Source organism: Equus quagga, chromosome 4, assembly GCF_021613505.1.
Source record: "Equus quagga isolate Etosha38 chromosome 4, UCLA_HA_Equagga_1.0, whole genome shotgun sequence".
NCBI classification, from domain to species: domain Eukaryota; kingdom Metazoa; phylum Chordata; class Mammalia; order Perissodactyla; family Equidae; genus Equus; species Equus quagga.
This window is the reverse complement of record NC_060270.1, coordinates 123,165,722-123,180,161: the sequence shown is the minus strand read 5'-3', so window position 1 is coordinate 123,180,161 and position 14,440 is coordinate 123,165,722. Positions and strand designations below refer to the sequence as shown.

General features: G+C 38.0%; 1 protein-coding gene across 1 annotated transcript in view; it reads right to left on the bottom strand.

Annotated features, from left to right (window-relative positions):
- The window catches only part of FSIP2 (fibrous sheath interacting protein 2), an 86,310-nt gene extending 72,364 nt beyond the window's left edge, over nt 1–13,946 (bottom strand). Inside the window, exons 1-7 of the mRNA XM_046659863.1 lie at nt 13,848–13,946; nt 13,421–13,546; nt 10,762–10,923; nt 3,736–3,825; nt 2,525–2,664; nt 1,262–1,403; nt 680–790 (exon numbers count right to left, since the gene is read on the bottom strand). Of these exons, the coding sequence (XP_046515819.1) occupies nt 680–790; nt 1,262–1,403; nt 2,525–2,664; nt 3,736–3,825; nt 10,762–10,923; nt 13,421–13,546; nt 13,848–13,946 (870 nt within the window). The remainder of the gene's footprint in view (nt 1–679; nt 791–1,261; nt 1,404–2,524; nt 2,665–3,735; nt 3,826–10,761; nt 10,924–13,420; nt 13,547–13,847) is intronic.
- Between the last annotated feature and the right edge of the window lie 494 nt (nt 13,947–14,440).

Genomic DNA, 14,440 nt, shown 5'->3' with positions numbered 1-14,440 from the left:
ACTCTTACACTTACATCTAAGTTTGTCAACAATACACTACCTGATTTGATTATTTAGAATTTTAGACCAACATTTATTGACATGGAAGTTGTCAATGCTATTTTATTACATGAAAAAGCAATCTAGAAAACAGCCTGTAAGGTATAAAAACATGAATTTATTTCTTTATTGGAATAATAAATATTTATAGAAATATTATGCAAATGTGTGCATGTAGTTGTGTGTACCAATAAGTTAATAGGGTGGTGCTGAGATTACTAATTATTTCTCTCTCTTTATACTGATTTATATTCTAAATCATAAAATATATATTATTAAAAATTAAAAACAATTAGTCTAAAAAATTAACTGGTGGGGAAAAACAGAACTTTTTCCAAGAAATCTGATTCTAAGAAAAATTTAATGAGTTATGTCATTTTTGTATAGGAATTACAAGTAGTTTACAGTGTGAGATAAAGTCAAAAGTAGTTATATCAAATAGGACAGCACTTTTTATATTATAGTCAGGATATAATATGGGCAAAATAGAGTAAAAATTTTCCTAACTTTCAGTTTTACGTAATGCATACCATTTGGGGTAACTAGTCTGTCATCACCTCACAAAGTGTACTTTCAAAAATCAAAATTAGCAAAAGCTTCATCTCCACCAGTCCCAGTTAGAGGGTAAAGCTCACCCCACCTTCCTGTCGCTCTCTTCTCTGCTTCTACGCCGTTGCTCCTCTATCCTAGCTTCTCTTCTGACATCTTCTCCAATCTTGGTCAGAAGTAACATCTCTTTGGTCTTCCATTCCTAAAGAGCACAATGTTAATGTACTCAGTATGGCTTCACAATAAACCTTTGTAGTTTGTCCACCACCAACAAACAAATTAGAACAAGTCAAGGGCCTAAAGAAATCAGGTCAAGCTAAGGGAAGTCATAGGTTGGCTTTAGAATGGGCTTTCTTACCGCACTCCTATTAGGAACGCAGGCATGATTATTTTTTACTAAAGCTAAATTTAACAGGTTTTCCTCCCCAAACTGAGGACGTGTCTAGTAACTTTCACAATCATCTCTGAAAGAGCAGATATTGGCTCATACACATAGTGGGTGGTATCAGTCTCATTATTTTATGTAACAACTTTTGTATTGTAGCTGTGAAGAGAGATTAGTATGGGTAAATTATCTGACCTGCAATGACGTCAAGAAGCATGATGGACTGCTAAAATTATTTACAAATGAAGCAACTCTACGCAATTTTTCTCTCTGTTTGTTCTCTCTCACCTCTTCAATTTTTCGACGCAGAATCAGTTTTCTCCTTGTCTGTTCCCGCTGTCGTCTTTCTTCTCTGTCCATGCGGACGAGGTGCTGCTCTTCTGCTGCGTGCTCAAGTTGTTCTAATTCCTTACTTATCATATCCAAATACCTAAGGAAAAGTGCAAATATAAGTGAAGCCGATTTGGGTGTTTCCCTTATGATGGCATCATCTGCTTTGACATTCCCAAACCACCTCCTTGTTTGCTTTTTATTTCTTGAACTACAAGAATTTTACAGTTTTTCTATCAGCTTTGTTCATGGACCTTTAAACAACCCTGACCCACCAACTCACTACATTTTCTTCATTATACAGGACTCCCTACTTTATAAGCACCTGTTTTTATGGCCAAGACAATTGTAAAACATAGAGCAGACTGATTTAAAACATTTTGCACAGGAAGTATTCATAACTCAGTAGGTTTAGGAATATGAAATTGCAAAGAAGCCTAAAATAACTGAAAGATTGACTTCAAATCTGGAAAAAAACAGAGTTGAATCTCTTATGAAAAATATGTGTACTGAGTCCCTTGTAACTTACAAGGCCATGAACAAATCTTCCATCTATAGTCTGGGTCTCTAGTGCATCATATGCGTTATGGAACTACCATGAAATGAAACCATGGGATATAAAACTCAGGTGATGCAGCCCAGGCCCTCACCTTAATGAAGGGGGAGAAAAAGAACTATAATATCCCTCCACTTCCTAAGAAATGGGCTTGACCATGGAATGGTAATGATTGAATCTGAGTAGATAATATCTGAAGGGCTTATAGAATTTTTTTAGAAACAATGCATATTTATATTGGCATTAGATAAAGTTATATCAAACCTCCTTTTTTGACTTTGCACTAACTTCCTCAAACTGAATGCTGTCAGCCATTAAAGATGAATTATAAAAAGCTGTTGTTACAGGCATGTGGTAAGATAATTTCCCTCTATCCTCTACTATAGGAAGGATGCTGGATCTGGTTTGTCCTTCAGTTATCAGTTTGGATCACTTCTTGGACTCCCAGCAACCCTGTTTGCTACCTGTTCTGGTAGAAATTCCTCTTCACAGTCTAGGCACCCAAGTTCCTAATGCCTGTATCTCCTGTTCTCCCTTCCTCTCCATACTGAGGGCAATATTGGAGTTAAATAGTGTCTAGTACTTTTAAAAAATACTTTCTGGTATTTTCCATCTTGCTTGAGTCTACAACATATACATAAAATATGCTTTAACTTCAATCTCACCTGTGCCTTATTAGTCGTTCCTGGTCCTTAATAGGTTGGGTGCCATCTTGTAACAACCAATTTTGGAACTGTGCAACATCAGAACGTCGAGGTATTTGATTATTTTCCTGTAGTTTATTTACTTGCTTCGCAAGCACTTTCTATTAAAAAAAAATTCGCATTTATCATACATATGTATATATGTGTGTGTATATATATATATATATAATATTTTTTTAAATTTCCTAGAAATAAAAATGTCCTTTGACATACCTGTTTATGTTTAGTGTTTAGTAAAATTCCTATACTTTTTAAATAGATAATTCTGTTTAACTGCATTTACATCTGTTTTGAATCAATCACAGACATGGACACTGGAACCAAAGTAAAGATTTTTCTCTGAAAATAAATATTGATCTTATTTTTCTATCCATTCTGAAGAAATTAAATGAAAATATGGAAGAAGTAAAGGAAAAACTCTAGGCACAAAGGGAGAAACAGAGGAAAATACAGAACACAAGTATGGGGAAGTCATTCTCATTTCTATACAACTCTCTTAACATTAGAACATAACTTTGTAAAAGTACACATACACACACCTTTCTCATTTTTATCCAATTCTCTTGACCTTAAAACTTGAATTCATTCACACACGTATGCATACGCACACATACACACACACACACACTCACACAACCTTTCAATCAAAAACTGAAAGGAAGTCACTGTCTGTACCCACTCATTCTACATCAAATCATTCCACTTCCCCTTTTAAAACAACACTTCTCACTGGATGAACACAGCTGCATGTGTGTAGGTACAAACACTCAGTGAAATGTTCTTTGAGTTACCTCTAGGACACTATAACTATTCATATTGTTCCTCTCCCATTACTCAAGCTGTTTAGGGTTGCAGCTTAAGAATCTTGCTGCCACAATAGACTCTTCCTGTTGGCCCCAGCTGAGGTAGAAGGGACACACTTGAGTAGCAATTTAATTACTAAATTAGATCAGCTACCACTGGCATATTAATAGATGATCTGGTCCCTTTCCCTTTCTTGGCCATTATAGCAACCACAAAATATTATTTACTCCTGCTCTAATTTTCATTTGGAAAAATTATTTAGCTTGTCAAAATTAAAGGTAAAAATATTATAAGAGAATACTTTGCATACAAACAAAGCTTTCTTCCAAACCCTGTGTAAAGAAACCAAATTTAAATATGTAACTTACTTGTTCTCTTATATAGTTTCTTTCAAAGTCTAATTTTAAACTGGTAAGATATTGCCTGTACTTATTCAATTCCCTCAAGGTACATACAATCTAAAAAACAAAGCAAAACAAAACAACAATAACAAAAAATATATATAAATACAAATATTTAAAAATCATAGCAATCACTTTTCAGAGGAAAAATAGTAATAACATACCATCTGATAACATTTTGTATCAAGAGTAAGACATGGCTAACACTTTTATAAGTAGTATCTCTTTATAACTGTTAATTAATCAACAGGAAATTTCTATCCAAATAACATTACTTTATTAATATGACTTATGCCAGGATAAGGAATTTAGTACACACAATTGGAGTTATTAAAACAAAATACCAATGTAATAATAATCTTCAACCCCAGTAAGAACATAGTTTATCAGAATTCTATCAAGCTGCTTTTGCTAGGTAAAAGAAGAAGTAGTCTCATTTAGAAATAACTGTTGTCTGATTTCCCTTGACCCAAATACTGAGAAATTTATGGAATTTCCAATTAAGTATCTCTCATGATCAAATTAAAGGTGGTACAGGTCCCCCAGTGAGGTTACAGAAGCAAGCTCATATCGAGTCTTGGAGTTTTCAATGATTAAAAAAAGTAATCTAGGTGATATCAGCATCACGGCAGAGTGAGCTCTTCCCTTAGTCTCTCCTCCATAAGAAACAATGAAAAGGACATTCATAAATGAACAGAACACATTCATACAACACAATAGACATCTGAGAGATCCACATAGCCATAAGTCTGAAGGTGGGGATGCTGGACCCCCCCAGGAGGCAGTGGAAGGAGGTAAGGGGATTCCCTCTCCCTCCTGGAAGGCAGCGATCCAGAGCCTGGGACCTTGCATGGTGGCCAGCATGCAACACTGAGAGGAGAAGGGGGAAAAGGCAGGCCTCCATGGGAATGCTTGGGCTCTAGGGTTGCCTCCCAGCTGTGGGAATGCTCAACACCAAGGTGTCTATGCAATAGCTGAGCAGCCCAGGTAGGTGGGCAGACAGTGAGTGCAAAGCAGAGGTGTGTGGGATCATGCACGTGAAAGAATGCACCCACTGCCCCTCCTGCCTCACACACCAGCTCAGCTGGTCAGCCAGAGCAGGGGATCCCTACCAGAGTGCCTGAGCATATGTGGGTAAAGCGGCTGCAGCCAACAGACAAACACAGATAGGCTCTATCAGCACAGCTTCCAAAGGACAGGCACACATCTGCCAGGGTCGAAGAGGTCTTAGAAAACACAGCTCCAGCCCCTCCCTGTGATGGGAGGTGGAATCTGTGACCAGATACTACCACTAGGCGATGGAAAAAGTCCAACCCATCAAACAGCATGAAGAGGTATATTAACACTCCAGACCAGAAGGAAAATGATAAGTACCCAGAAATCAATCCTGAAGTCACAGAAATTTACAATCTAAATGACAGAGAATTCAAAACAGTTATTTAAAGAAACTTAATGAATTACAAGAAAACAGACAGTTTAATTATCTCAGGAATAAAATTAATGAAAAGAGGGAATTCTTCACAAAAGAGATTGAAACTATTAAAAAAAAAACAATTAGAAATGTTGCATATGAAAAACACAATGAATGAGATAAAGAAAAACCTGGACTCCCTGAATAACAGAGCTGTTATTATGGAGGACAGAAACAGTTACTTAGAGGACAGAAATATAGAAATGCAGAGGAGGAAGAAAAAGAACTAAGACTAAAAAGAAATGAAGAAATTCTCTGACAAATATTCAACTCAATTAGGAAATGCAACATAAGGATTATAGGTAATCCAGAGAGAGAAGGGAGGGAAAAAGGAGCAGAGAGCTTGTTCAAAGAAATAACAGCTGAGAACTTCCCAAACCTGGGGAAGGAGCTAGAATTACACGTAAATGAAGCTAATAGAACTCCTAATTACATCGATGTAAAAAGACCTTCTCCAAGGCATATACTAGTACAACTGGCAAAAATCAATGACAAAGAAAAAATATTAAAGGCAGCAAGGCAGAAGAAAATAGCCTACAAAGGAATGTCTATCAGGCTTTCAGCAGATTTCTCAGCAGAAACCTTACAGGCTAGGAGAGAATGGAATAATACATTCAAAATTCTGAAAGACAACATCTTTCAGCCAAGAATATCCAATGAAACTATCCTTCAGATATGACAGAGAAATAAAAACTTTCCCAGATAAACAAAAGCTGAGGGAGTTCATTGCTACAAGACACCCCCCAGCCCCCCAACAAGAAATGCTCAAGAAGGGCCTCATACCTGAAAACAAAAAAAAAAGAAAGGGGTTACAAAGCCTTGAGCAAGGAGATAAAAACACAGACAAAATCAGAAAATTGCAGCTCTCTCTCAGAACAGGTTAGCAAACAATTATAACATTGAAGATAGATACGTAGGGGCTGGCCCAGTGGTGTAGTGGTTAAGTTTGTGCGCTCCGCTTTGGTGGCCCAGGGTTCCCCAGATCGGATCCTGGGTGCGGATCTATATACCACTCATCAAGCCATGCTGTGCCGGGATCCCACACAGAAGAACTAGAAGTACTTACAACTAGGATATGCAACTATGTACTGGGGCATTGGAGAGGGAAAAAAAAGGAAGATTGGCAACAGATGTTAGCTTAGGGCAAATTAAAAAAAAAGATAAAGGGAAGGAAAGCATCAAAAATAACCATAATCACTTCAGTTTAATCACAATCTCATAACACAAAATGGAATAAGTGGTGACAGTAACACAGGGAAGAGGAAAGGGATGCAATCTGCTTAAACTAAGGAAATAGGCCATCAGAAAATGGACTATCTCATCAATAAGATCTTTTATACAAACCTCAAGGTAACCACTAAACAAAAAATCAGAACAGAGACACAAATCATAAATAAAAAGAAAATTGAGAAAACTATTATAGACAAACACCAAACTGAACTGGCAGTCAGAAATACAAGGGAAGAGAAACAAAGGAAATACAGAAAAACTAGAAAACAAGAGACAAAATGGCAGTATTAAGTCCTCATATATCAATAATTACTCTAAAAGTAAATGGATTGCATTCTCCAATAAAAAGACACAGAGTGTCTGGATGGAGTAAAAAACAAGACCCAATGATATGCTGCCTCCAGGAAACACATCTCAGCTCTAAAGACAAACAAGGCCCAGAGTGAAGGGTTGGAAGATGACACTCCAACCTAACGGCAAACAAAAGAAAGCAGATGTTACCATACCTATATCAGACAAAGTAGACTTGAAGATAAAAAAGGCAATGAGACACAAAAAGGGGAAGTTTAAATAATAAAAGGGACACTCCACTAAGAGGACATAACACTTATAAATACATATGGACCTAACACAGGAGCACCAAAGTACCTAAAGTAACTATTAACAGACCTAAAAGGAGAAATTATCAACACAGTAATAGTAGGGGTCCTGAACACAACACTTACTTTAATGGATAGGTCATCCAGACAGAAGGTCAACAAGGAAACAGTGGAATTAAAAGAAACAGACCAGATGGATTTAATATATGTATATATTAAACACTCCATCCAAAAACAGCAGAATACACATTTTTCTCAAGTACACACGGAACCTTCTCAAAGATAGACCATATGTTGGGAAAAAAGGCAAGCTTCAATAAATGTAAGAAGATTGAAATCATATCAGGTATCATTTCCAACCATAATGCTATGAAACTAGAAATCAACTACAAGAAAAAAGCTGGGAAAGTGAGAAATGTATGGAGATTAAACAACATGCTACTGAACAACCAATGGATCATTGAAGAAATTAAAAGAGAAATCAAAAAATATATGGAGACAAATGAAAATGAAAACACATTATACCAACTCACATGGGATGTAACAAAAGTGATCCCAAGAGGGAAATTCATAGCAATACAGGTCAACCTTTAAAAACAAGAGAAATCTCAAATACATAATCTTAACCTATACCTAACAGAACTAGTAAAAGAAGAACAAAGCCCAAAGTCGGCAGAAGGAGGGGAATAATAAAAATTAGAACAGAAATAAATGAAATTGAAACCATAAAACAGTAGCAAGCATCAATGAAACAAAGAGCTGGTTCTTTGAGAAGATAAACAAAATTGACAAACCCTTACCCAGACACAGTAAGAAAAAAAAGAGAGAAGTTTCAAATAATAAAATTAGAAATGAAAGAGGAGAACTCACAATGGATACCACAGAAATACAAAGCATTATAAGAGAACACCATGAAAAACTATATGCCAACAAATTCGACAATCTAGAAGAAATGGATAAATTCTTAGACTCATACAACCTCACAAAACTAAAACAAGATGAAATAAAGAGTCTGAGGAGACCAATCACAAGTAAAGAGATTGAAACAGTAATCAAAAATCTCCCACAAACAAAAGTCCAGGATGAGAGGGCTTCTCTGGAGAATTCTACCAAACATTCAAAGAAGATTTCATATCTATCATTCTCAAACTATTTCAAAGAATCAAAGAAGATGGAACGCTTCCTAACTCATTTTATGAGGCCAACATCACCCTGATCCCAAAACCAGACAAGGATGAGACAAAGATGGAATATTACAGGCCAACATCGCTGATGAGCATACATGCAAAAATCCTCAACAAAATATTGGTAAAGTGAACACAGCAATAGATTAAAAGGATTATACACCATGATCAAGTGGGATTTATACCAGGGACACAGGGATGGTTTAACATTGGCAAATCAATCAGTGATACACAAGATCAACAAAATGAGGAATAAAAATGACATGATCATCTCAATAGATGCAGTGAAAGCATCTGACAAGATCCAAAATCCATTTATGATAAAAACCCTCAAAAAAATGGGTATAGAAGGAAAGTACATCACATAATAAAGGCCATTGTGACAAACCCACAGCCAACATCATACTCAATGGGAAAAACTGAAAGCCATCCTTATAAGAACAGGAACAAGACAAGTGTGCCCGCTCTCACCGCTCTTGTTCAACATACTACTAGAGGTTTTGGCCAGAGCAATTAGGCAAGAAAAAGAAATACAAGGTATCCAAATTTGCAAGGAAGAAGTGAAACTCCTGCTGTTTGCAGACAACATGATCTTATATATAGAAAACTCTAAAGAATCCATCAGAAAGCTATTAGAAATAATCAACAACTACAGCAAACTTGCAGGGTACAAAATCAACTTACAAAAGTCAGTTGCATTTCTATACTCTAATAATGAACTAACAGAGAATTCAAGAATACAATCCCATTTACAGTCAGTACAAAAAGAATAAAAAATCTAGGAATAAATTTAACCAAGGAGATGAAAGATTTATACAATTAAAACTATAAGATAGTATTGAAAGAAATTGAAGATGACATAAAGAAATAAATAATATTCCATGCACATGAATTAGAAGAATAAACAAAGTTAAAATGTCCATAGTACCTAAAGCAATCTACAGATGCAATCAATCCCAATCAGAATCCCAATGACATTCTTCATAGAAATACTACAAAGAATCCTAAAATTCATACGGGGCAACAAAAGACCATGAATTGTTAAGCATTCCTGAGAAAAAAGGGAAAAGCTGGATATATTACAATCCTTGACTTCAAAATATACTACAAAGCTACAGTAATCAAAATAGTGTGGTACTGCTACAAAAACAGAAACACAGATCAATGGAACAGAATTGAAAGCCCAGAAATAAACCCACACATCTTTGGACAGCTAATCTTCAACAAATGAGCCAAGAACATATAAGGGAGAAAAGAAAGTCTCTTCAGTAAGTGGTGTTGGGAAAATTCGACGGCCATATGCAAAAGAATGAAAATAGACCATTATCTTTCACCACGCACAAAAATTAACTCAAAATGGATTAAAGACTTGAGGGCAAGACATGAAACCATAAAATTCATAGAAGAAAATATAGGCAATACACCCTTTGACATCGATCTTAGACGCATCTTTTCAAATACCATGTCTACTCAGGCAAGGGAAATAAACAAAAAAAATAAACAAATGGGACTTCATCACTTAAGAGCTTCTGCAAGGCAAAGGAAACCAGGAACAAAATGAAAATACAACCCACCAACTGGGAGAAATGTTTGAAAATCATATATCTGACAAGGGGTTAATCTCCAAAATATATAAAGAATTCACACATCTCAAAAACAAAACAAAAAAAACTCAATCAAAAAATGGGCAGAGGATATGAACATTTTCCAAAGAAGATATACAGATGGCCAATAGGCACATGAAAACATGTTCAGCATCACTAATCATCAGGGAAATGCAAATCAAAACTATAATGAGATATCACCTTACAGCTGTTAGAAGGGCTATACTTACCAAGACAAAAAATAACAAATGTTGGAGAAGATATGGAGAAAAGGGAACCCTCATACATTGCTGGTGGGAATTCAAACTCGTGCAGCCACTATGGAAAACAGTATGGAGACTTCTCAAAAAATTAAAAACAGAAATACCATACAATCCAGCAATCCAACTACAGGGTATTTATCCAAAGAACTTGAAATCCACAATTCAAAGAGACTCATGAACTGGTATATTCATTGAAGCATTATTCACAATAGCCAAGATGTAGGAGCAACCCAAGTGGCCATCGACTGATGAACGGACAGAGAAGATGTGGTGTGTATATATATATATATACACATACACACACATACACAATGAAATACTACTCAGCCATAACAAAAGACAAGATAGTCCCATTTGCAACAACATGGATGGACCTTGAGGGCATTATGTTAAGCGAAATAAGACAAAGACAAACATTGCATGATTTCACTCATATGTGGAAGATAGATAAATACATGGACAAAGAGAACAGATTAGTGGTTGCCAGAGGGGAAGGGGGCTGGAGGTTGGGCATGAGGGTAAAGGGGTACATTTATATGGTGACTGACAAATAATAATGTACAACTGAAATCTCATAATGTTATAAACTATTATGACCTCAATAAAATACTTTTTTAAAAAAAGAAGTAATCTTTAACCCACTTTATTATTGCTGGTGATGTAGCCACCTTTCTTTAACCTCCTCAGGATATCTTTGCGCTTATAGTATGCTCTCAAATGTGGATCGTGGAGACTTTTATACTGGTTTTCCAAAAGTCGACAGTAAGGGTCAGTCAGATTAAAACCATAAGAAGGTCGAAAAAGCTGCGAAAACAGATTTAGAAACATTATAAATGTAAAATTAATGAATTACACTTTTAAATATCATTCAATTGAAATGACTAGACTGTTCACTGAAAATAAAACATGTAAGAAGAATGTGAAGTGGGGAAAAACCAGCAACAGAAAGATTTGTATTGGGCAATGTTAATAGCCTATCCTAACCTCTTTTCCCTACTGACTTGAATTATTCTAAAAACCCATCCTCACTCAATTAATTCCGCTCCTGATCAGCATCAGTCTTTGGCCCTGAGCCACAGAAGAAAGGAGGAAAGGAAAAGAAAGGGAATAGGGTAAAAGTTGTTTTGATATATGAAACTGATGCTAAGATTCTCTCTTTTCTTCTTCCCTCTTCCAGATCAACCCACTGCATTCAAAGGATAAAGGGATAATACTAATTATGATTATTACATTTAAATAATCTGAAAATGAAAATCTTCATGAAGATGTATAGAAAAAACTTTAACAAAAAATAGTAAAAGTAAAACTCAGATGTTAAAGATAATGGATTAAAGACTTATTGTATCTTGGGTTCTTACCTAATAAAAGAAACCCAACAATCTCTGAGTGGTACAGTCAAGAAAACAATTCAAGGTCTATAAAGTTGAACATATTGGAGAACCAATTATAAAGGATATTGATAGGGATTGAGGTTTCTCCATATGTGTAAACACCAAATACAACCTATTCCATAGCAACTAACATATAAAAGGAGGCAAATATCAGCTAATAGTCATGTTTCTACATCTATTACTTTAGAGGAAACACCTGCGTTATTTAATCTCATTTGTAAGTTAAAACATTACCAAAGTGAGTTTTGGTGTGAGTTCTTAGTCCACTTTTCAATAGCAGGATAGTGATAACAGGTTATGAGAGAACCTCTGAAGGGGAAAACGTGGAGGATGGAAGTAGGTGTGGAAGTTGTCCTAATGTTGCTTTTGCTTTTTTTGTTTTTTGCTTTCTTCTAAGTTTTCTTGGCCAGAACAAGATAACTTTAGTCTAAAGTAACGTCAAAGCAGGAAGTGGCTCAAGTGAAAGGCAACTGGAATGTTGCCAGAGGTAGCAAATCTGAGAGCACCTGCTCTGTTTGCAGAGCAAATGGTATTACAGCAAATAGTACATTTGAGGAAGCAGACAAAAGAGAGGGCTAAGTTTATACGCTAAAAACGAGGGATACAGACTGCCAGCAAGCTTTAGGAAAGTTAGTTTGTATGGATGTGATTCAGTCAAATTATGTGAGTTTGGCATATTTTTAGTTAGCTTGCTGTATTCTAGTAGAACAGATTTGTTTTTAAAAAGGGAAATTATATGTTTTCTAGAAACAAAAGTCACTTTAAGAAATCATATTTATTAGGTAAGTATCAAATACCAAGGAGCCCTACTCATTTCTGATGACATCATAGACAGTAGAAGGGTAAGGGGGTCACTCAGAATTCATACTTGTAGAATTTTTTGCAATATCGATCAAAGCAACCACTCCAAAAGAATGTACTGAACCTCCTTCAGCATTAGTTACTGAGTGAAGGGCTGGGGAGGTTTGAAGATGGGAGTAGCATTGAGGACTAAAAACATGAAAGAGTTTGAGGGAAGTACACACTATAACCCAGTATAACTTAAATTATGAAGTTAGTGTTGAGTAAAATTATATAAACCAAGGGCAATGCAAATTCTAAGGAAATATAAGTTAATTTGGAGGATTCAGAAAGAATCCTGAAAGGTGAATCAAATTCATAGGTTGAGGGGAAGGGGAAAGGGCATTCCAGGTTTGGGAGGCAAGGTGAACAAAGGCACAGAAATATTAACACGGTATGTGTGGGCAGGTATGAAAGACCCCAGCTGGAAGGAGCTGAGGCTCTGGATGGGAGAAAAGACTAGATGGGGAGGCCACGGCAAAACACGGAGTCTGCTCACGCAAGCAGAGCCTTCTTCCATTAAAGTGAGGTTAAAGTACTAAACACGGTAACTCAATTCAGCTCCACTTGTTTCTCACTTAGTGTGTGAACCAGAATTCAGCTCCAAACAAAATCATAGAGAAGTGTTCTGTAACGAAAATTTTGTCCAAATTATTATTGGTTAAAATCCTAACATATAATTAAATGCCAGCCAGCACCGATAACCTTTCACCTTTCAACCAAACATGTTTCTAATAAAATCTCACTAAATGGGTATATATGAAGTGTTATTATAAAGAAAAGTTAATATGGATCCATAAATTATAAATTAAGACGGAACTAAGAATCTAAACTTTCTAGCCCCTGATTCTGTCCAAACCATACTGGATGAGGTTGCTGGGTAGGCATCCTAGACAATACCTCAGGTTAGATGTGGGTTTGATTATTTTTTCCTGTGAATGTTGGTGCAAATTCCCTTAATGGACTTTATATGATGTAGCTCCTGAATTGAACGGCAAGGAGCAGAAAATGGCAAGGAAAACCAACGTAAAACAGTAATTTTTAAAAGGTAAAGTAATTTTTAACTTTACCTTTTCACTTAACTTTGTAGTATAGTACAGAGTGTTGCTTCCTGGGATCATAGGCAGCTTGACCCCGAGAGGCAGATCCAGGAGTTGAGCCGCTCCGACACCCGGAAAGTGGGTTTTGTGCACACCCTGTCGGATTGGAGCGCAGAGGCGTGTCTCTCCCTGGGTACCACTCCTTCAGTTTAGGTGCTACTCCTCCCCAGCCACAGCAACCGGAGCCCGCAGCCCGGCTCCAAGGGGCCTGCCCTGCCACGCAGCCCTGAAGCCCCGCCTGCAAGGTCCCCTGCTCCCCTCCGACCCCGCAGCCCGAGCGCCTCCCCACCCCTGCCCCGGCACCGCCCCAGCGCCCCCGCGAGGCCCGGAGCCGACGGTTAGGCAGCCCATCTCCCCGCCCCGCCCCGCAGGCCGGACCGGGCCCACCGCCACTCACGTCTCCGCACTGCTGGCTGTCTGCGGCCAGGCCGCTGGTGGCCGACTTGCTGGCGGCGACGTTGGCCGCCTTGGAGCAGGCGCTGAGGTAGAGCTCCATAGCCGGCCCGGGCCGCCCAGCCCGCTCGCCTTCCCTCGCACCCCTTCCGCGGCGTCGTCCCCCGGCCCCACCGGCCCCGGAATGGCCAGTACCCCGCGTCCTCGAGGCCGCCTCGCGCGCGGCGTTCCGGCTCCGAACGTGGGGCCCCGCGCGCAGAGTCGGGGAGGTGCGTGCGGGGCCTGGTTTAACGGGGTGCACCTTCCAAAGAGCCTTCTTCTTGAAGCCAGCAGCCCTCATCAAACCAATCCCAAATGAAAACCTCTAAGGCTTTGGGGCGGTAACTGGCAGTGTCTCCTGGCTTCCAGGGAGCTGTGGTTCTGTGCAAAAAAGAAAGCCAGGAGTGATATTACAGCCCATTGTATGGCCACAGAAGCCTGGCTTTCTACATGGCCCCTCTTAGAGACACTGTGACCACACCCCAGCCCCAGGCTCCCACACCGTGTTCCCGCTCCAAGTCCCACGCAATGTATATTGGCTTCCTCATGCGCTCATTT